Source organism: Erithacus rubecula (assembly GCF_903797595.1).
Source record: "Erithacus rubecula genome assembly, contig: SUPER_Z_unloc_1, whole genome shotgun sequence".
Taxonomy (NCBI): Eukaryota; Metazoa; Chordata; class Aves; order Passeriformes; family Muscicapidae; genus Erithacus; species Erithacus rubecula.
The window spans coordinates 4,543,702-4,568,789 of record NW_027635590.1 but is presented as its reverse complement, the minus strand read 5'-3'; the positions used below and the strand labels follow the sequence as shown (position 1 = coordinate 4,568,789).

Here is a 25,088-nt window from a genome sequence, read left to right as displayed (position 1 = left end):
ATTTTTAAGTCAATGGGGTGGGCAAATTTTGTTTAATTGCTGCATTTTTATTCATATTAATTCAATGCATTTTAAAGGCTGCTATGGCTGGAATTAGAGGAGTTACACTATTGAACATTTCTCCTTTAGGCTGACAAAAAGAATCTGTCACTTGACCTGATGGCAATGAAAGACAGTGAATGAATCACTGCTTGAGGAAACCAATTTATTTAGTGACTGTGTCATGGTTATTTATTACTTATCAACACAAGCTGTTAGTTCAATTAAATACAAAAACTTGAAGCTCTCTTCCAGACTTCTCCCCTTCTCAACTTTTAAAAACACACAACAAACCAGAAAAGAATGACTAGAATCAGTGCTAAGGCTGTACCCTTTAGGTTTATTATACTTCTCTTGTTTTAATTAAACTTTATTCATTAAAATTCTGCAGCTAAAGTATAGGGACTATTAATCTTTCTCAGTAGCTACAGATATTAGTAGAGAGAGGAAAAAAGAATAAATTAATAGTAAGACAAAGTGTTGATTGCAACATTTTAGCAATAAAAATACAGAGACCTGCAAAGACCAAATATTTCCTCCCATCTGCTTATAAAGGAGTAAGAAATGAAAATTCCTAATTTTTTAATATGTGCATGCATGTCATTTAGAACATTAGAAGTAAATGTATCTGCCATTTCACAATGTAGTCATAGATATATAAAAACAGCCATAATCAGTTCAGTACCTCCTTTCCTCCTGATCTTTGTTTTTTTTTTTTTAAGACATGATTCTTTTTACATGTTTTTTTTGGGTTTGGTTTTTTTTTTTTTTTTTTTTGCATGTCTTTTTTACATTTTTTTTACATGTTCTTTTTTAAACACACAATGAAAGCAGAAAACAGAATTTTTGTTCCTCATGAGAGGATTCTCTGTAGTTAGCTTAATGTTACAATTAACATGGGAAGACTTTCTTATTAATTACATAAATATAAAAGATAAAATAAATAATATAAATATGAAACTTTCTGGTCTGAGAACAAATTGGCATTTGGAGATCTGCTTAGTAAGTACCATTTTTGAAGTAACATTAAATTAAAATCACTGTACCCAAAACCATTTTAGATTAAAGGAGTGGTCGGAATTGGAAATCCAACTAGGGTTACACATCAGTTGTGTCAAACACTGTCTACTGATTCCTGACCCTGATACCAGTTTGCAATGATAAGTATGTATTATAGCCCAACAATTTCAGGGGCTGCCATTCATCACTGGCTCTCACTTCAGGTAAATAGATTCCTTTTGGACAGTTGATATTTAGTGAAAAATACTGGCAACACTACCTTTCATCTGCAACAAGTGGAGATATAATTGGGGGCCCACAGGCTCCCTGTTCTCACCCCTTTTTTTTTTACTCTGGCTTCTGAATACAAATTTTAGTGTTAATTTATGTTGCATTTAAGTTGATGGTTTATTTTTCTTAATGATCCATTGAAAAGCATTTCAGGCATTCATATTTTTGACATGCAATTTTTTAATGAGAAATCAAAAATCTTAGTTGACTTAATTCTCAGTTCTTAGACAGCAAATGTTTTTATTGAAACATCCCAAATTAGAAAAAGTAGAAGGAGCAGGATTCAAAACAGGCAGAGATACCTGCAGGGCCTCATTGTTCATGCTAAGGACACAAGATTGACCAACCAGAAATTTAGTAAAACCATCATCTACCAATCCCTGTGCCAATTTATTTCACCAAAGGAGAGTCATTTACTTATAACAGATATCACTATGACATGTATGGAGGCACTGTCCATAAACAATGAAAACACAGAAATTTTCTCAATGTGCTCTCCTGCAAAGCAGACATTACTTTTGTATTTTTGAAAAGAATATGCAGATTAGTTAGTGAAACACGTGAGGAAAATTCCACTATTATGTGATCTAATGCTAATATTTGGTACGAAGAGATGCATTTGAATGGCTTAAATTCTATTAATCTTGATACCAAACTCTTTCTAATAGGGTGTCTAGCTCTTCAGAGGTATCCAAACAATGTAAAAAAAATAAGGCACAGCAATTTAAAGGAGATTTATATTGCCTAAATAAGATCCTACTAGAGTAAATGCTCCCTATTTTAACTTTCTTGGAACGGTATCAATATCTCTTCAGCATCTCAGTACAAAGACATATTCCATAAGAAACCTGTTTTTTAAAGATACCCTTTTAAAACATATTTTTTAAAAGGTAATATAATAATAGAATTGTTTAGATCAATTAAGTATTTAAAAGGTTTAGCAGAAATTGAGGATAGAAAATATATTAGCTGCCTTTTCAGTGGTAGGAGGTGACTTCAGTTAATTTTCCAATACTGCATCCACTCTGTCAATGCCCTGATGAGGCCTGGAAAACAAGCTAGAGAAGATATCAAACAATGCAGCTAATCTTGTTTGGGATATAGAGCAACTGGCTTCCTAAAATGGTAGTTTAAGGAGTGCCATATTTCTAGCAAGGCAATCTTACGTTCTGTAGTGATTGGTGAACTGGTACAGTCAAAGAAACAGGGTACTAAACCAAAAACCCTGGGATATGCAGTGTAACTGGGATATGCTCAGTATAGAAAATCCCCCTTTATGATGAAAAAAAGTGCTACAGCTTGCTAAATCTTGAAGGTCAACCTGCCTGTCCCCAGCTCCAGCAAACTGGGTTATTGCATCCAGGTCTGATGAGCCACACTATCACTCAAGTAACCAGGTCTCAGTCTTTCTACTCATCTCACGACAACTTCCTCTTTCAACTTTTCAACTTTTTACCAAAGTACACAGATAATAAAGTTTCTTTGCTCCTACACTGTATTTGTCTAAATTGCAAGTCATTCCCCTTTACTATTCTACTCCTATTCACTTCAGTACATTACCCTTCTAAACAGACATTGTTAAAGCAACACAGCCCCCTAGTGTGGATGGAACCCAAAAGTTTAATTCACATACAATTATGAGGCAATAACTTTCACCAGACTATATGTGAAATTACAGACTTCAATAAAAACCCTCTCACCAGAAAACAAAGAAAATCTGCATCAGCCAATAACCAAGAATGTGGATTTAATAAAAATTTAATAGTTTAGACAGTTTATATTAGGAGCAGTTCAGCTAACATTTTTGAGTGAAGCTCTGCACACTTTTAAAACGATGGAATTAAGTCATGGACCTTTATTCTGACACCTCATATCTTAAGGACTGGTAGAATGTAGGGTATCACTTATGTAATATAATCCAGCACCATTCAGCAGCTGGATTTTCACTACTCATTTTGTTGTGCCAACACAGAAAATTCAATCAGAATGGTGCCCCAGCTTAGAAGCAGGTGCATGAATGAGCTTCCTGGTGTGGTACTGCACATATCCACAAACACTGGCTGCACAACAGAAGGGAGGAGACAGGAGACAGCCTGGGAATAAGCAATGCAACCAAAATTTATGCAGGGTTCCTCACCAGCATTCATATTCAGCTTAAATGTCTTTCCTAGTGCTCTGTTTCTGCCTGCCTTTAAGGTCAGTGTCAACAGGTGTAGACTAAACACACTTTCCTAGCTGTGTCTCATGTCCTGTGCTCCTCTGGCAACCTTAGAAGACTCTGCATCTGTTCCACTCCCAGCAGATATGCCTTCAATACAGGCATGCAGAACTGCATACAGTATTCCAGTGAAGTAAAGCTGAGAATTCTTGAGTAAAGTAATATTGACTGGAGTCTGGAAACCCAAGATGGAATGCAAGGCTTTAGATTAGACAATTCATGGCTATGCAAAACCATTAGATACAAAAGACAAAAATTCAATTTTGAGATTGACAATAATCAATAATCCCATAAAGTGTTACCTTCACACACTGTTTAAAAAAATGATGATGCAATGAATGAACAAAGGACCATGTCCCATTCTCTGGTTATTTTTTTGTTTGGGGTTTTTTTTCATGTTATTATCGTGCTGTATAATGCAATAAACATCTAATATTTAGATTTAAATTTTTGAGCTCTTTCCTTACCTGACTGCAGAGACATAGTAGGTGGCTAACCCTTCCTACAAGTACCTTTTCCAATATTAAACCCTTCCTCCTCTCTCCACCTTTTATGTATTCTGTTTACATATTTCAATATCAATGCTAAAAGAGGCCCATGAAACATGAGATTTCACCTCCTTTCCACAAAATCATGTATTTTAACATCTATATTTGGCCACAAATAAGGTGAACAAGCTTTTTTTCTTCTCTGCATATGTTGCAGATTAACTTAGCAATAAACATGAAGGTTTATACTACTGGGACTAAAACTGCAGGACTTAATAATCAGTTTTTAATTTGTTGCCTATACTCTTAAAGTTATCCTGTTCTTATGTTTTTGGATCAATTAACCACCTCATCTCCCTTACTGACTAAAGGGATTATTTCAAAATTAATGTTCAATTATCTCCTGTGGAAAGGGCATGTTTACCAGCATCAGTAATCTCACAAGGCTAAATCAGTGTTCATAATTTTAAGATAGGCACATAAAATACCATGTAATTATTTACTATGAACTCATGCACATAAAGCCTTTCATCAGTTGCTGTTTCTAGAGAATCCTTTAGCCACAGAAGAAAAGTTACAGTAACTGCTTTTGTAAACTACTATTTAAAAAATAATAGTGATAACAAAGCAACCATTTACAAATTTTAAAGCTCTGACATTGTAAGAGATCAGCTGGTGAAAAGACAGTTTGTCCCACTACAAGGCTCCCCCAAGGTTGCTGCTGTTTTTGAAACTGTGCTCCTCTAAATACAGAGAAGGCCGCAGTAAAGTGCCATCCAGCACTTTATCCTTTGGCAAGACTCATAATGCAGTGCTGAACTGCTTGTTTTCCATGTGGCATTTTAATTGTATACAGTTAGAAAAGTAGCATCTTATATCACCTACACAGATTATCTGACTTCCTATTTTTTCAAATACACTTAGAAACAACCTATAGTTATTAGTGATCAAAATTTAATTTACTACAACTAACAATTACAGTAATTTCAAACAGCAATGAACATATTTTATAACATAGCTTAAAAAATGTTATGGCACCAAGCCCCTTAGGAAAAATACTTTTGAGAGCAAATACTATATTGAAAAGAGTTTTACAAGGCGAAGTAATTCTTTTCTGTGGAAATATTTGTGATTCGCCTCTCAAAACTGGCATCTTGAAATCTACTTATTATTCTCTATGAAATTACCATAAAAGCAAAGCCTCCAAACAGAGATAAGTACTTTTGGCTCTCTGTGGAGTCATACCTTTTTATTTATCTAGTACATACACAATCAACCCTCCTCCTCAAAAAAAAAACATTGTGCCATATCTATGAGGACAGAAAACATTCATTAGAAAATATTTTTGTATCAGTCCAAAATATAATCAATATCTTTTTCATGCTGACCAACACCTAGTGTTTAATATTTGTTTCCTGACAAAACGGTTGATCAAAGCCCAGTAACACTATTTTTATTTTTTATAAATAATTCAATATATTTTACATACAAATTGCCTCTTCTTCCAAATGAAACAATAAATTTATTTTTCAAGGAGAAATCACAGACATATTCAAAAGTGAAAAACAAAACAGCCATATAATAAATATTTTAAAGTAGCTGGATTTTTTCATCTCTTCAGTGATATATATCAATGCAAGAACACATGTAATTTAGCTGATCTGCTTTTAACATAAGCAGCAACAGTACAATATCCTAAAAATGAACTAGCACTTGTATAACCAATCACTTTAAGTATCTCACATGACTTTTTTTATTTTTGTAAACAGCTTAATTGAATTTTCTTGGAATACTTCTCATCTTTTAATTTTGAATTTAATTAGGATGTAATTACAAATCCTCTGCGTCATATGCATAGTAAACCTGTTTCATTTCTGTCACACTACAGGCTAAAGTCAGCATTTGCAACTTCTTAATATGGAGCTTGAAATAGTAACTTTTAATAGTTCAAAATGCTATAAAACAAACTTCTAAGGGTGACTTGGGAAACCAGTAGGAAAATAATAAATGCCACATACCTCCAAAAAGTAGTCAGTAGAAGGCAATCACATTCTAGTTTATCATTACTTCCAGCAGTATTTTTGTGTTGCCAAACAACTGAAATACTGCAGGAAATACCCTTGCAAGCAAGCTTTCCTACTTCCACAGCAGGCAAGGTATTTAGCGTCTTAATGACCCAAGTACAGCAGCACTAAAATGTATCTTTGAAATCAAACAGCTCCACCAGCCTATGACATTGCAAAAGAGAAGACAGCACACCTAAGTTTTGCCAGCTGTCTTTCTCTAATTACTTCCTTAGTTTCTTTGGACTCAAATAAAACACAAGCTCACCAAATAGCTGAATTAAATTGGCCAAAGACAACACCCCCAGATTGTGCGACCATAAAGTTACCTTTTGAATTGTATTTATATATTTTAACTTACACCCTCCATTTGCTACAAAATAATAGAAAAAAAATGTTGATGCTGTAGATAACACTAGAGTCTGGTACACTTTACCCAGGTCACTGACATCACTTAGTGGAAGCACACTGTAATTTTCTCAGCTGTATTTAATGAAGGTGTTAGTTTATTATCAAATTTACACTGCACTGACATCTTACAGTAATGCTGATTCTTGAGGAAATCAATCATACTTAAGAAATACACAAGACATTTGCTGCAGAAATGGGTTTAAAAGGAAACAGGAAAAAAGAGAATAAAGGGAAGAAAGAATAAAGGGATAAAATGGAAGAATAAAATGGACATTATAAACCTTAAAAGAATTCAAGACATAGTATGTAATAGACTAAGGTTTGCAATAATATTACACAGTAGTAGGGGAAATTATCTCTGTTACTGTTGCAAAGTATGTAACTGGCTTTCTAAGCAACAAACAAGGAAAATTCATGAAAAAAATGTAATACATTATTTTACTTGACGAAGACTACCATTGTAAACTTCATGCCTTTAAAGAAAAAAATTGATGTCTGCATGAGTAAACAAACTCACAAATATTTTAATATGCTTTGATTAGCAGCCAGATATAAAACCAATACTAATTCTAAAAAAATTAAAATAATTTCAATTGTTGTAAGACATTACATTATGAAAATTAATTCTAAAATTCGATTTATTTTCAAAGGAATACCTTGAAGTGGATAAAAACAGAATTTATATTTTAAAACCTCATAAATAAATTAAATGTCTTTTCTAAAAAAACATACAAATTAGGTGGATATAAAAAACATAGAAATTAGGTGGATTTTCCTACTTCCATGGGACATGAAATGACTACATCAGTTGAATGTTAAAAGCTCAAGATCTTCTGAACTGTAGGATTTGCTAAATACTTTGCCAAATTATGCTCAATATTATGCCAAAAGAAAAGCTTTACAGTTAGGAAGAAGCTCTGCTTTCTTCAGTTATAATACAAAAGATAAGTAGAGAAAAGCCTATGTGGAAGTGTAATAAACTCTGCTCTGTCTCTTTCAGGCACTTTCATAACTGTGAAAATAGCATGTTCAACTGTTTATTTTAAAGGTAAAAATCCTTCCCTTTAGGAGTTCAAATTTCAAAAAATTGAGTTTGCTTTTAAACAAACCATCACATTTTAATTACAATACTACATTATGATGAGATGGGCTCCAAGAAGAATTAAGCAGTCTCAATCCCTTCCAACTCTAACCATTCTAGGATTTTAAGTTTCTCCAACAACCTTTTTGGAAGGCACCAGGTTCCTGGCACTCCTCTTCGAGGAGGTGACCCAGCACAAGGACACCTCATCTCAGGGAAGCATCAACTTCTGTTTGTGCATGTCATGGAAGCAGCACACTAAAGGCAACAAAATCACAGAAACACAGGTCAGGATACATAACAGAGTTTGAACAAGGAATGTCATACCCAACACAAACATACTGGAGCAGTGAAGAGAACAGACGTCACCTTCTTCAAAACAAATAGTGAAAATGAAATCTGAACAGTCTCAGGGATGTTTTTTTACATCACCAGCTTTCATCAGAGCCTTAATAGCTCTGGCCCTCATCTCAAGTTCCAGAAGCTCCAGCTGTTGTGCTGATGGCTGAACATCTTCTGATGGAGGAACAGCTGAAGTTGCTGCTTTGGGCTCCTTTGGGCTGGACTCTGCCAACCCCAGTATCTCATTCACACTCTTCTCAATGTCCTTCTGAAGATCTTCTATCTGACCAGCTCCAGTTCTGACAGTGCTCTCTTGCACATCTGGACCATCCTCTTCATTGCAAGGGCCTTCTATGTCACTGTCATATGCATCTGCATTTATGCTAAGGACATCACTATCTTCTTTGCCTGTAACACAAACATAACTATCACAGAGTTGCCTAATAGAACTGTTTTTACCTCAACTTACAAAATCACTTCTTCTGAAAGTGTAGTTCTGCAAATTAAGAGAGTGAAAGAAAATCTGTAAGATAACCAATTTCTCTTCTTTCTCTCCTTCTTTTAAAGCTAATTTATACAAGTGTTAACGCATTTTATGCCAACCTACAAGAACATGCAGTATAGCAAAGCATCAGTACCAGAAAAATATATTCCCTCCTATGAAGTTGCATGACCTATTTTCCTAATTAGATTGTAATAAAATTTTATATTAAAGAAAGATTTTGCAGTGCAAAACTGATTTTTGTTTATCTCTTAATTAAACCTAATTTTCAGAATGCAACTTCAAAAATTGCACTCAACTATGTTACGTATTTTAAGAGTAGGACTATAGTAAGACACAACACTAAAAATTCATAGAAACTCTACTTACAGTACAAATACTCAGAATTTATCACTAGTCTTCCAGATGCATTTAGCTCAGGTGTAAAAACATGGAGGAATTTATGACTTTGGTTTTTAATTGTCACTGAAAGTCAGAGTTTATTTTTAAAAATGTAATTACAAGAGGCAGCTCAATAAAATAAAAGCAAAGCTCTAACAGACCCTGACTAACTGTTCTCTCAATTAGGCTAAAGCAAGACTTGCTTTTGACACACTGGCCTCAGAAATTCATACTCATTCAACAGCTTTTGTAAATGGGGAAAGTTAGAGCAGGAATGGCTCCAACTTAAAATGAATAATGTGTATTCAGATGATGGTAAAGTTACTGATAATACATACTTTATAATTATACTACTTTTTATTACTTTTGGTAATAGCAATTTTTCCACTCACACGGGAAAAACAAGGCTTCAGAAAAATGCTACTCTTTTTTTTTCCAACATTTTAATATGCTTTATGGCACCTGTATGCACTTGGTATTAATACATGAAAAGTGCCCAAAAACCTTAGGAAGACCTATTTTTCTTGGGGTTTACAACATTCCTCCAATCCTGAGGGTGTGAAAAAAAAATCAATACTGACTATGTCGAAAGCTATAAATGCAATTTCTCAACTTAAAAAACAAAGGGAGTGAGGAAAGGAGGAACAAAATATCTCAAAATGGTTTTATAAACAATAGTAATATTTTAGAACATTAGGGTTTTCTTGATTAAACATTGAAAAATGTTTGTACTACAGACAATTCAGTTACTTGCTCCTGATCACTCTGTATCAGGCTATGATTGTCACAGCATTTAAGTTCAGATTCAAGAATTCTACACACTCACCCTGAGAATGCACTCACATAGGGTATAAGGTATACTCATAAGGTATGTGGCACCTCACCTCAAAAATTCCAAACAAAGCTAACAGGAAAGCAAATTCAGCTCACAAAAATGTATGTTAGGGCAGATGAAAGAAGTTTATAGGTAACTTTTCATCTATTTTTTTTTTGCAAGATAAATAACAATTTGTAGTAATAAAATCTGAAAGCCTAAAATATAAACAAAGCTACAAAAAAACCCTCTCACAGCAGTGTGCATAACAACTACTCAGGAGATGAACATACAAGGATCTTCTTTGATCCTAAGTAGCCTTGGCTTGTTCCTACTGTGACAGTAACTTCAAGACTAATATTTCAGTTTCATATGCAGTTTCCTCTATTTCCTATACCATTTAGCCATCTTTGTACAATATCTATTTAACATTATCTTGCAAGCCACAATGTATGCAAAAGATCAGAAAGTGAAACAAGAGAATTAAGAAACTAATTTTTCTGTCTTGCTTGATACTGTCAGTATCAGTCAGTTTCTACCTAACATGATGGTCAACAAAGCAGGATTTCCATGGATCAAAAAATCAGCTGCATCACTGGATCACAGTTCAAAGCCCAGAACTTAACATCTGAGCCGGCTCATCCTAATTCAATGCAAAGTTAAACTGACCTGAGTCAGTGACCTGAGTCAATGACCAAAGTTAAACAAAATTTTGTCTGGAATTTTCTTCACAGCAGAGTGCATGACAGTGCTTTTGGATTTGTTTCTGAAACACTGTTGATAATACACCAGTGCTTTTGGATTTGTTTCTGAAACACTGTTGATAATACACCAGTGCTTTTGGATTTGTTTCTGAAACACTGTTGATAATACACCGGTGCTTTTGGATTTGTTTCTGAAACACTGTTGATAATACACCAGTTTGGCTACTGCAGAAGAGTGCTTCCACAGCCTCCTCAGGGCTGTCTGTTTCTCAATCTGACCCCACAGAGAGTAAACTGGGAGGCTAGAAGGGACATAGAGCCAGGACAGCTGAGCCAAACTGACCTAAGGGATATGCTCCACCATACAACATTGGCATCTGCCTTCCCAAGTAATTGTCATGCATGCTGAGTCTCCGCTTTCCAGGAATGGCTAAAAATCTGGCTGCCAATGGGAGACTGTGACTTAAGTCTCTAATTTTGCTTTGTTTTAATGTACAGCTCTTGATTCACTTAATTAAGAGTCTTTATGTTGACTCATAAGTTGTTCTCATTTTGTTTTGCTGATTGTGACCTTTACCTCAATGGGGGACAAGTACTTGAGGGGTTGGCATGTGCCTACTGCTGGGTGGAGTCAGAAGAGGGAACAAAATACTAAGTCGTTCATGTCTGTCCCAGACTTAATAAGGATGAGGTGTGAAGAACAACCTTGGGTTCTATTTAGAAACTGGAACCTCCAAAACTGCGCAATTCAGTGTTCATACAAGTCTTTTGGGCTACAGATGTTTAATGAACTAACAGGCTTTATTTTCCTGGTTTACACCTGTGTTTTTACAATAATAAGGATCATGGCTGGAATTTTGCATTATCTTTTTTCTTTTGGTTACTTCTACTTTTTCCTTTATCTACATTTGCAAAATTCCCTTTAGCAGACTTAATTCCATTTTTAAGTTTTATTTTATTCACTTTTGCTTATTCTCTCATTCTCTCTTCTTTTTCCAACTGCATTGCAGGCTGCAGTGAAGGAGAATGACTGGAGTTACACTCTAATCTACACAATATTTTCAGAAGTTCTTTAAAGCTAACATCTTGAGTGGAACCACTGTTATAGCTTAAAGTCATCATGATACTTTGGTTGATTAAGTCATAAAAAATAACAATGATATCACTTGCAACAACCATAAATTCCCTTCAATAACACAGAAGTGGAAGAAATCTGCAGGAAATCTGTCAGTTCTAAGGTTCTTCCATGTAGTACAACAAGCAACATTTAAACAATTAATCACTGTGCTAGCAACTCACTAAGAGTTTTGATGCTCTTATTATGTATAACTCTTTCTTTTCCCATTTAACTCTTCTCATTAACTAATTCAGGGAAAAAAAAGTGTTTCACAAAGTCATTTCAAGCGACATCTTTTAGAAAACATCCTGAATTATGAAATAGCAGTTGCAAGTAGCAAATGAAGTTAGATCTTTGCAGAAGATAAATGTAGCTTAGAAGAATTTCCAATATTCTTTGACCAGAAAAGCAATTTCTGATCTTTCTGCTTAGAGCCAGTAAAAATAAAAATAAACAGACTGAGACAAAAACAGGTGTAGTTCTAGCACTTCATGCACAAACAAACATTGGCAACTGGTAAATGTGCTCATCTAATGACTGGAAAAAGAAAAAGAAAAAAAAAAAGCTAAAAATACTGTTTTCTTGTGTAGAAAGTACAAATGTGCACCAATAACTTACTTGCCTTTGTATTTTCTATCCTGCCAATCACTGTATTACTTGAATGTCTCTCAAGTTGCATTTCTGCATTTAAGAAGAGAAAGAATATTTTGTCTTGCATACTTTCTCAAGGAATGTTCATTCTCTATTCACAAGAGAGCTGTCAGCTATCTGGAATTAGTCACTGGCCAACATAAAGAACATAAAATTTCATCTGTCTCTACTACCCACCTTGTTTTGATTCCTGACCTTCAAGCTTGCTGTCTTCTCTCAGAGAAGAAGTTGAGTCTATACTGTTGTCCTGTCTGGAAACAATTAAAAACACATTTCAATCACCACAATTCAAAATTTAACAGAACATTTTTTAGAAACTACAAAATTATGAGGTGGTAGGCCAATAAGCCAGCTACAGTAGGAACAACGGCAGAAGGAATACATAGAAAGCTAATAAGAGCACTCAAAAATCAACTTCTTCGTTTGCCTTGTGATACACAAGGATAAAGCAATTATTTTCACTGCATCCTTGCCTTTAGAGTAACAGCCCTCATTGGTTAGAACTGAGGAACCACAGCTGAGGGCTTCTCATACTAGGAGCTTTTCTGTAAAACTCAAAATAAATTGTCACATAATTAAATGGTTTGGGAAAACAATAGTTTCTGCCACACTCAAATACTATTTACTGTCTTATTTTGAAAGCAAAAAGATATTTTCATGAAATTATCATCAGTCCATCAGAAACCTTTCCTAAACCAGAATATTGTTTCACAAAGGGATACTTTTCAAAACTGAACTGTTCACAACTTGGCTATTAGTCTATTCAGTACCTGCATTTCTCTACTTCTCCTATTTAAATAATTTCTACACTTGATATATAGGGCTTCAATTCTTTACACAAGGGTAAGGAAGAGACACTTCAGTGAAATTTTAATGTCCTTCCTGCACCTCACACATACTAGTTACACAGACAGTGAAAATAAAGTAAAATATACAGGAAGAGCATGGGTGGAAGGATTCAGAATCACAGGAAGACTTCAGCTGCCATAGCCGGTAAGCATTCTGACAATAGAATTGCCAAGTTCCTAAACTCAATGTTGGTGTGGCATTGGTTTAATCTGTATTAATATGGAATCAATGCACCTCTCCTGCCCATGGGAGCTTAACAACACTATAAAAAGAAAGCAGTATTATGGTATCACAGATGTAAAAATAATGACTGACAACTTGTTTCTCAGTCATGGCCTTTAGGGTTTTCCTGAAAGTTAACACATATCTATTTTCCTCACTCTGTACAAGTTGGATTTTTCCATGTGTCCAAAGGATTTATCAGGTCAAGGAACACCATTATTAATATTTCTGGCCATCATGGTCTGAGAGGCAGTTATTTGCATTTCTATTTCCTTTTCTGAAGTGGTAAAGGCCACATCAACAAACTCTACTTCTGCTCCCACTTTTTTCTTCCCATTGGAACATAAATGTGTAAAATATCATGTAATAACTCATTACGGAGAATAAACAGGTCAATACACTTGCCTAGCAAAGCCCTAGAGGAGGACACCAGTCTGTTCTGCCTATTTAGTGAACCACATGGCTACACTAACTCCTTTTCCAAATGAGATGAGAATAATCTAAGTAAGCCCACAAATGTGCACCAGCAACTGCAAAGGGGACCACAGATCAAAAGCACCTACAGGACTATGCTGTCAGAAATCAGGCAGAATGAAAAATATACACTTTCTCCAGGATTTTCTGTGTCATGCAGCTGATACATGCATAAGTAGATGCTCGTGATTTTCACCAGCAAACCTCAAGCTTGTTTAGACAACGAACAGGATATGAGGTCTGGGACTAAGGCATCAAACAGACTGCAAAATCAGAGGCCAAATTCCAAAGATAGAGGAGGTTCTGCAAGTAGCTCTGGCAACTCCACAGATGAACAGCATCAGCTACTGGGGACAATCAGAGAGGCCATCAAAGGCCTCAATGCACATGGAGGTCTGAGCAGCAACTGCAGCAAGGATACAAACCCTGTGGTTTCTGTACCAGCAGCCACAGAGAGAAGAGAATTTCAGACCAGATACTGGTTGGCAGATGTGGACTGAACCACCTGGGTTTTTTTGCTGGGTTTTTTTTTAAAAACTCCTAACAATTTAGATTATATTTATTTATATTTAGTTACTTAACTCTTGACCAAAATTAGGTTGTGATATACCCTGATCATCACTAAGAGGAGAAGCATTTTAGGCTGTCCCTGCCCTTGTCCCATCCTCCTTCACACATGTATTTCACATTTTTGAACTCAGAAGTCATGTCTGCACTGGATAGCAAAGTGTCACTTGAAAAAGCCTGACCTTGCACCAGTAGCATCCAGACAATAGATGTCACAACTCTGGTATCACCTAGATGTCTGATAAGAATTGTAATAATCCCTTTCAGAGAAAACTCAGTAACCTCCAGAGTTCACATACTGGCTATGAAATTATCCATAACCATTTTAACAGCTGTGTGAAAAGAAATTACCAACTTTAAAAAAATCACACATTGAAACTTGCAAATTTCCTCCTGTTGTCTTGACTTTAACAATAATTACAGCAAACCCACCTTCCTTTAGAGACTACCTCCTGTCAGAAAAAGAAGTTTTAAGACAGAGAAGTACTTTTACATATATTATTCTCTCAGAATTGATTGGATTGGACTGTATTGCTGATGAACATGACTTTGTTTCACAGGCAGGCATTTTGCACCATCTACTGGCCCAACTTGTATTTCAAATTCATTGTGCAGTTTGGCTTTTAACTTGTTAGCCTTGTTTTATTTGTTTGCAATTGAAAAACACTTTTCCCTACCAAGTATCTATAATTTCCTTTAAGAAAAGGTAGCACAATACCATGTCTTCAAATAACAGGAGCAGAAGACGTTATTCTAAAATTAAGGGACCTTATACACATTAAATACTGTTGTCTTTCATGCAATGCAGGTAAGTGACAATAGCAATTTGGAAAAGTTTCTACCTTTTATCAGCCTTTATATTTCTCCTTCAAGATGACAGTTAACTTCAAAGTCCAACTTCCAAGCAATAAAATCAGCATTTCTAATGTATTTTTTTTAAACAGAATACTATTTTCACAGTATGATCTTTTTAGCACAAAGAAGATAATTACAGTTACAATTTGTTGACAACAAATATTGTAAATTTAAATTTACCTTATTTTAAGTAGAGCATGCACTTCGTGTTGGCATGCACCACACTGGTGTAATGCCTAACTGGGCTCACAAAAATGGTTTCTGTACACAATTTGCTACAGGAATTTTTACAGCTCTCAAAGACCTTTGGGCTTGAAGGTAATGTGGTACTCAATTCCAGTAGATTATGCAAAATGGGGTAAAAATGTAGTAAAGGTTAGGAAAAGGAATACTGGCAGAGGAGCAGATGGCTAAGGATTAAGACTGTAGCTCTCCAATATTGGTGGCAGGTATACCAGGTTTCAGTGGTAACTGGGGTTGGAGACCAGTAGGAAATGTATAATTCGCCTAAATCTCCAGTGAGACTTGAGATCAGGATCTGTGTTATTTTTGACATGATGTACCCTCCTGAATTAAAACTTGCCTTTGCACTTAGCTCCAGGCCTAAAAATCATTTCCACAAGTCCCAAGTCCTTGAAAGATTCTTGTAAATTTTTGCTCCAAGGATACCTTTCAATGACAAATGAGAACAAAAATAACCAGCAAGTTAAAAAAACAGAAGGGAAAAAAGTCCTCACAAAGTAGTGCTTCTTAAGAAAGGTATCTCAAAAGACAGGAGTTAATCAAATAGTTTAATGAGCTATGAAAAGTCCATAAGTCCACCAAGTCCTGTCACAGGTGAAGTTTGAGGACACCACAAGAATAGAAGATAGTGAAGCAAATTAGCCAAATGCTAATGTATCTGTTCAGTGACTCATGTAGCCTGTTGCTACAGTGATTCCAAATGCTGAAAACAACCAAATTGTCCTAAAGGGGTAAATATCAGATGGCAATTGCATGCTTGTGAACAGCCCAGTCACCAGGAGCACAACACACTATAACAAAACTTTAAACTGCTAAACTTTCCAAAAGAAAACAAGCAAAAACTACTGTTTTGACTGCAAAGTAGTAAAAATTCTTAAAAGAGTAAACATTAAACTGCAAATTTTCACTTAGTGAAAAAAATCAACCCATTATGATCCTGAAGGCAAAAGATCATTTACTCAGACCCATGTGAACATTGATCATTATAATGATATTAGAATGCTTGTTCTTTTAATAATGTTTTACTACTACAGCATATAACTTACTTTCTCTGGTTCTGCTGGAGGATATGGAGGATATTTCAAAGAAGTAAAAGTAATGGAATAGCTCAAAAACATGCCAACACCTCTTGAATGAAATGAAGAATGGCCACTTGGTTTTGCAAGACATTATTTGGCTCCTGACAATTAAATATCTGATGTTTATTTGGAAGCTTTGTGTACAGTATTGCTCTTCGTTTAACAGTATTTCATTGCAGACAGCAACACAATCAGCAACGAAAATATGAGAACTGCATAGTCAAAAACCCATACAGAGCTCACAAGTAACAAAATACATCTACTGCAGCAGCACTTTCCAGTTATTGGCAAATATAGGCCATCCTTCTTGAATTTTTATGTGTGGTTACTGCAGGATTTCCAGTGCTTAACATAGAACAAGCTGGCAAGAAAATAAAAGAGAAGATATTTTACATGCTAATATAAGCATGTGAAGCTTTTACATAGCTGAAATTTAGGAAAAGCCTCAGGATTTCCACTTCACATAAAAGAATGAGGATATGTTCAAAAACTAAAAAAGAAGGATTCAATTTACCATTAGATACAATACCATCTAAAAGCTTCACATAAAGATTTAAATTTTGCAACCTTCCTGTACCTGGAGAAACACACCAAATCCCTGCTACTTTTAGTTGATACAGACAGGAAACAGGTCTTTAGAGACTGAGAATCATTTCCTTATTTCATTTGAAATTTCTTTAGATGTATTGTTTCAAGCTTCCTAGATTTCTGCTGATACATGCAGATTGCTAAAGGTATGTTTGTTGAATTAATTTTTTTCAAAGGATAACAAGGAAAGAAACAAATAGCTATTTCCAATCAGTTAAAACACTTTTGATTAGAGTACAATTTGCTACTCACTTTTTCCCTTTCCACATTTATATTTCCATGAAAACAACTAATACATGTCAGATTTAAAACAAAAAACCTATAACAGAATGCAGGAAAAGGAAGTCATTTACATAAAAGCCACAAGTAATGAAGACAACCTAGGAAGAACTAACAGCGATAATATAAACACAGAAACTGCCTTTTTTTGTTAGGAAAAGTATTTTCTATTCCCTGGGCAAACAAATTAGCATACTTAAAATCCAGATTGGAATCATAATTAATGATTACAAACAATGCTTGCTTGTCTTAGAATTTTCACTATTTTTTCACAGTTGCACCTTGAGTCTCTCTGGTGGCTGACTTGATGCTGAAACACAGTTTTCTGCAGTTTTGAAAACTTGCATTAATAATTATTTACACCCAGGTTATACAGAAGCTGATCTAAGGCCCTAAGATTAGACCTACTTAGTAAAAAAGGCTTGTGATTGTTCAGAGTTGTACAAGTATCATACTGGTCTACTTACTGAGCACTGGACTTGAAGATTAACATAAAACCTTAATTCTCCTCATTTTCTCCTATCCCTTTATTTTTCTATCATCCAACAGTTTTTGTTTTCTTTTCTTTTTGTTAACGCTAGCACACAGCTGAACTGTGGAGCTGAAGTTCTCAGATAACATCCACCTATGCAAAATGCTATTTTTGAAAAGCAGAAGAAAATCCCCAATTTGTAAAACATCCTAGCTTGCCTGCTCAGTTTGGAGGGGTGTGAAACCCTAAACAATCAGGATACAGATGTAAGAACAAGGGGCACCTCAATCACTGTTTGTCAAAGGAAGCAATTTTCTCTACAATGACCCATGTCTCTCAGTTTCTTTTACCCTTTTTAAACAAAATTTCTTCTTGATTTACTGTCAGTTACTGAAACCTTCCCAATTGATGTGGCAAAATAGGTTATGTGTCTTCAGATATCCACCAACTAAAAACTAGTAAATACTGATTTTTCTTATTTTGTAGTTTTATTCATTAATCTCCTCTTTTTAGGTTTTTGCCAGCTCAATAATTTCCATATAAGAATTTACCCAAGCTACTGTATCAATGGATCATAAATACATGTTTCAACAGTATTTTGAAACATCTTGCAGACACAGAAAAACCTTACTGAAATCCAGCAGCACTACTCCTGCCATACATCTTGGATATAAAGAACATTTCAAGTATTTTGCAATAGTAAATAGCTTGTAAGTTAGCTCTTAAACAAAAGCCCAAAACAAAAAAGCACAGCATTATCTTTTCTCCAGGAATCAAAATCCTAGCGTATTTTTATGGCTTATTTAGGCAGCAAGGTTGTCTTCTCATTCTATTTAGAAGTTCACTGGCAAATTATCAATGACTTAACAGAGACTACTCTATGTAAAGAAACCCGATATTTAGTATATTTGCAGTTCTTAAAATTCTCTGTTTGCTTTTCTAAACAGCCAGCAGAAGGCCATGTTCAAAATAAGAAAACTATTTTTTAAAGCTGACTAATGCTGACCCCATTCACAGATCATGTAGGCAACAAACACACAGAGGGATACATCAACAATGGCTCCAAATGGAACCTTAGAAGAAATAGTGTCAAAGAGTATTAAAACTATATCACAAGAAAAAGAATGAAACATAATTTTGTATTCACTCCATTTTCTAGTATATTTGTATGATGAGAAGACATAAAAGAAAATTATTTTATGCAATAACTTCATAGCTTGTTTTGAATCAAAGACAGGATCACAAACCAGATCTCTGCTAAAGAAAAATACTGACCAGAATATGAAAGTTGAATTAGTGTTACTACCTTTCCCATCCATTTGTTCTTATTTAGGAGGTTTATATAAACTAACCAAACCAGTAGATAGAGTTTACTTTCATCTGCACATTTCTGGTGCAGTCTTGTACTGTCTCAGAGGTTTATTAAGTGTGTCCTGAATCTGTGGATCAGCAGTAATCAGGTCAGTATTGAAAACATAAAAGCTTACTAGTCTTCTGGAAACAAGTTAGCCTCACTAAATTTGATGCATGGTGCATGATAACTAGTTAACTTTCTTTTTCCCTTTACTGCTTCCATAGAAACTATAAAACAGGTGAACTCCTGACCAAGAAGTGGTCTTTAAAAAATAAAGAAGCATTTAAAGAAAAGGTTAAGAAGTACTGTCATACACAAAACTGACAGATGCCACGAGCAAGAAACTAGAAGCCGCGGCTCTTGAAACTCTAAATTCTGAAGCACCCCTTATACAGAGTGCATTGGACAGATGAGTGTCAGTGCTGCTTCAACTGGGGCAGGAATGAAGGACCAGAATTAAAGTTGAAGAGAAAGGATAAATCTCAGCTGAACTGAAAGTACACTTAAACAATGGACTGTCCTAAGTGGGAGAGGTGTAGTGCTTTAGCTCACACATAGACAGTTGACCTAAATTACACTTCTGTTGCAGGACACAAGCATGAATGTTTAATTACCACAACTCAGCTGATGGGTGGTATATGCTCAAGACACACTAATGTCACAAAGTGACAAAGTCATATCTCTAAGTTTAGCACTTGCTAGTAGTCACAATTCATTGTAATTCCATTAGAGTAATTAATCAAAGATATAGCAATTGTGTCTTTCAATATCATATTTGATCATTTCTCATGAAAAATCTCCGAATTGTTCAGTCTCCTAAAATTAAGTTTAAGTGTTTTGTCTTTTACTCACTGACTGACTGAATCACCTCCAGTCTTGTCTCCTCCATCTGCCTCCTCGTCAGTATCAGAATCAGCTCCAATCTTGCCTAGATATACACAGTTTCAAACATGAAAATTTAGGAAAGTGATATAATTAATACAACACAATTAGGTTTACTCTTAATTATTAACTCTATTGCAATCAGGAGAAGAGGATTTTCCCAGTTAAAGAAAAAGTTCTAAAATTAGACATAAGTCAAAACCAAGCCCTTTATTTATTAAACCTTTGTTAGCTACACATACCTTTATACTGGATCACAAAAAATCTGATTAGCTACTCTGAATACAATACTATGGGTGCTAAAAATAAAGGACAGAATTAGCAGCAAGATACTCTGGAGCGCTTAGACTCAAAGAGTTTCCCTTCACTGACAGAACAGCAATATGTTTACAAGTAAGTTCTACGTCCCTTAAATATCAAGTACAAGTTCAATAAAGCCATGAAAAGCTGGAATGTCACATCCTTAATCAAAGTACATAAACTGCACGCCTTGGTGGAACTGAGGGATTCTGTATACACTAATATACACTTACTAGTGTGTGTCTGTATATATACATGTATATTTAAGTAGCTAGAAAGAGTACAAATCCTGTCGAGGCAAACTGTTCTCTGGTGTACAGCAGAGTCTTAAAAGTTTCATCCATACCTTCAAGTATCTTCAACAGTTTTTTTTTCAGATAACAGCTCCAACTGCTCCATGCAAAGTCTTTTGATTTCATCCATGGAACAGTTCTAAGAAGACAGATAAGACAGAGCACAAGCTACTAAAAATTTCTGAGAAGAGAGTAATTAAAAATGTAAGGACTAGTCTAGTGGAATGAAGAGTTTACTTGGATTAAAACCTCTCCCATATTCTGATCTGCACTGATGCAGTTGCTGTAGAAAACCAGATGTTTCAGTTATAACAACAAAAAATAGTTTATGTGTGGGTTTTGCCTGAAAAATTAAGCAATACACACTATCAGTTACTTGAACGGTGGCTTGGAGTTTTTACTGCAGCTGCAACATTAAGTACCAGAAACACCAAACAGTATGTGTGAAGGATGGAACAACAAACAACTGCAGACCTGGTTATTCCTGATTTTCCATCACCTGGGGGAAGCTGGGTTTTGTAATTAAGCTTGCAAAGACCAGGGACAACTGTTGAATCCAAGTCCACAATCTGGAGAAAGTAATGCCACTAACAACACACCAACAGTTATGTACCACTTCAGAGAAAATAAAGAAAGTATGTAAACTTCTCATGCATAGTATATACCATACATTGCCACAGATTTTATTGGTATACCAGCTACTTTCAGATCTCTTACCTCTTGGTGACATTTGGTAATTTGACATTTTCAAATGAGCTATGATACCACACACACAAGCACCAAAATTAGGAGGTGCTAAACAGGTTGTAACACTCACAGTCCTACTGTAAGTTTGGTTCTACACTATCAGGCAATTTCCCTACAAATTCAAGTAATGCCTTTCCTTTCAGCTTCCCAACCTCTTTTTCTTCTGCAAGAGATGAGAAATAGACAAGCCTATTGTTTAAAATGAAGAAGTCCTGCCTCACTTATATTAACAATACACCTCATTAAGATAAAAATTTAAGACAAAAAATTTACACCTACTAACAAATGTTACAGAGATAACACCTCACTTTCAGCCCCTTCTTCTGTTTGTGCTGCTAGCCTAATTTATTTTTACTAAGTCCTATTGCTCACAAGACTCAAAAGGCGTATGTTCTAAGCCAGTAAGACTCCAGCTTCAGCCCACAAGAGTTACAGCTTAGAAGCTGTTTATGAACAATGGGCTTTATTTTCTTATCTCAGACACTGCTTTAATACTATACAAAGAAAATCAGTCGCCACAAACAGAAGTCAGTATTTTATTTACAAATCAGCCTATTAATTAGTGAACAATACTACAGAATTTACATCTCACAATTATGAAAATCCTTTGCATTTAACTAACCAGTACAGAGGGAGAGTCTAAAGCCAAACCTGAAGTTCAGAAATAGCTGAGCAATTCCAAAAGGAGTAACCTGGAACTACAGCAAACCTTCAAGAAGCCTCACTTCCAGACACATGATTGGGAGACTACTTAAGAAAGATACTTGACTTCACAGAAACTTTTTTAGTTGAGAAATATACAAGCAGCTTTTAAAATGTGCATGCATTAGGCTTAAGAGGTAAGTATTCTTTGTTATGCAAGCATTTAGGATCGTGGTAAGCATACAAATGCTAAGTGTATTCCCATACCTTTAAAGTATCAGGCAGCATCTTCTGAAGTTTCTTCTCTCCTATGACACAGAAACACTGTTGAAGCATTTCCTTTTTGTCCCCAATGTAGAAACTGACAGGTTTGAGTGACACAGTGAGATCTAATCCCCCTTCTTCTATATCACTGGGCTGTTCAGCTTCTTCCACTTTTTCTCCAGAGAGTACATTGCACTTTGTTTCCTAAAGTCAAGGAAGACACATTTTCTAGTGAATTAGAGAAGACAGAAACTTACAGCTTCGCCTGTGCTTGCAATAATTTTCCCTTCAAAAATGTAAGGTACATCTTAATGTGGACGTCTCAAGTTCCAGTGTTTCATATTGCCAGGTAACTGCACTACAGAAGTTACATTTTTTATTACTGAAAACATTCTTGTGCTAGGAAAATTTTTAAAGCTTCAAAAAGTGAAAAGTATTTATAAATACTAATTGGAAAATATTATCTGCAAATACTTAGCTTATACATGAAAACATGGTTTAACGCAAAAGAAATCCATCTGATTCGCTGGGCAATCAGATCATAATGTTCATAATTTACAGCTACCCTGCTAAAACAGATACTGGCATACAATGCCCCGCGTGGCAGAGTCTTCACAGAATTAAAATGGGCTTCGTATTAGAAAATTCATCCTCCATACATCAGTGGAGGACCTCTAGAATAAAAACAACAAATTAAAAATTGTCAGCCTCTGAATTCACTTAGGCGTGCATGTCACAACCATTTTTGCACGCCAACACACCCTTGAGAGGACTCATAATGGCACAAGTACAGCGGCACGGAACCAGCGCCGAGGGCGGCCGAGCCTGTCCGGCGCATCTCCGGCGCCTGCCAGCACGGGCCGGCGCTCTCGGGGCGCCCGCGGGCGCGCCAGGCTCGGCCTGCCCCGCCGGTGCCGGCGCCTGAGCTGCCCCTGCCCGCGCCGCCGCCGCGCTCCGCGGCCGCGCACCGACCGGCCCCGGCCCTTCCCGCCCGCGCCGCAGCCGCCGGCGCGCCGCGGGATCGGGACGCGCCCGGGGAGGCGACACGGCATCCGCGACCCCGCCCGCGCTACCTCCAGGGCACCGTGGCTGGACTCTGTGCTCCGCCGCTTCCCGTCGCCGCCGTCCGGCCCCGGGGCTCCCTCTGGACAGCAGGAGCGCGAGCGGCGCCGCTTCTTCTCCTTGGAAGACTTCCTGCCCGGCATGGCCGCGCCGCGCGCCCCCCGCGCACCGCCACGCGCGCGCCGCTTCCGGCGGGGCGGGCGGGCAGCGCCCCCTGCCGGCCCGCGCGGCGGTGCGCGTTAAGGTGCGGGCTGGCTCGGGGCTAGCCGGGCCCGGGCAAGGCTGCGGCCACGCCTGGGCACGCCACCCGCTCGCACCGATATCGGCCATCCAGGCCCGAGAAAACAGGTCTTATGAGGAGCGGCTGAGGGACTGGGGTTGTCTGGTCTCCAGAAGAGGAGGCTCAGGAGTGATCCCGTCGCTCTCTAAAGCTCCCTGAAAGGAGAGTGTACTGTAGGGGGTCAGCCTTGCTCGCGTGCCTGCAGCGAGAAGACAAGAGGAAATGGCACTAATATGAGACACCGGAGATTCAGATTAGATGTTAGAAAAGCAGTTATCGCTGGTCAGGCACTGGAATAGGTTGCCCTGATGACTGAGTCACAATCCCTGGAGGTGTTCAGGAGGTGTCTGGATCTGGTTTAATGGCTCAGTGCTTACAGTGATAGTGCTGGGTGGAAGGTGGACTCGATGATTACTTACAGGTCTCTCCCAACGCTGATGATTCTCTGATGATTCCACGGTTTTATCCTCTATAATTACTGTTTAATTCTGACGTTTTCTCTGACTCAACCTGTTTCAATAATGCAAGGACCTGCATACTCCTCCGTTGGCAGCTGTTTGGCATTGGCAATAACTTTAGAAGGATAATAAATTGAATTTTTCCATGATATTTCGTGAGTATTGGAGAAGTTTTTTCACAGGATGCAAACAATTAGGAATTGCAGAGAGAAGCCTGCTAAAGGCAGGTGACTGCTCTGTGCAATTCAGTAAGCCACTGATCAGCTTTCTGCCACCAAGACTAGTTACAGAGAGAACTCAGTCTATTACCCTAAAAGACTAGTCAAAATAAAAGGCTAGGGTAGAAAAATGTCCATGATTATGCAGAGAGAATCTGTATTAAAAATCTATTTTCGTGTGCAGAGATATGCAATAATTTTCTTCTTTATTTAACACAATAGAATGTCTGTTCTTTTGTGCCTGCTTTCTTTCCCAGATTCAAACACGTTGCCATCCAGTTTGTCCATATTGTGTTGGATCTTCAAATGGGAGGTACTGACCCATTTAGGTAGAGGTCCACTGAATGCAAGTTGTACAAAGCTAGCAGTATCAAAGGTGCTGTGGACAGATGATACATATTGCATGGGATGACACTGTTTTGAAATGGATTAGAATTTACTAAGTACCATCAGTTCTTTTTTTCAGAAAGCATCAGCCCCTGCAGAAGTGGATAATATCAGAGTTGATCCCAATTAATTTATGTTGTTAACGTTACTTGGATAGGTGAGAATAGATATTCATATTTATCATCAGCAAATAACAGCCTCAGCATACTCTGAAGGTGGCAAAGGTAATTAGGAAACACTTAGGATGAGTCTAAGTTTGGGATGAAAATGGGATCCCTTGAGCAACTATAAGGAAAATAAAAAGTTTAGCAGTGTATTCTTAGGCATGCAAACTGTGTTTTAAATGAGTGTAGAATACAGATGCTAACTGGGCTATTGACAAAAAGATTTGTAACAGGATTCTAATTTATGTGCTCAAAGACTTCAAATTCTGCTGTCAAAAAGGAGTAGTCTGAGGAGGGCCTTCAAGGGA

General features: G+C 36.7%; 1 protein-coding gene across 1 annotated transcript; it reads right to left on the bottom strand.

Moving 5' to 3' along the window:
• Positions 1–6,428: 6,428 nt before the first annotated feature.
• On the bottom strand, positions 6,429–23,483 carry CAAP1 (caspase activity and apoptosis inhibitor 1). Its single transcript, XM_079330907.1, is given in 7 exon segments — positions 6,429–8,340; positions 12,279–12,352; positions 19,936–20,011; positions 20,612–20,636; positions 20,638–20,697; positions 22,215–22,415; positions 23,285–23,483. Coding segments are annotated over 7 exon segments (909 nt in total). The 5' UTR covers positions 23,417–23,483; the 3' UTR covers positions 6,429–7,999.
• Positions 23,484–25,088: the final 1,605 nt, after the last annotated feature.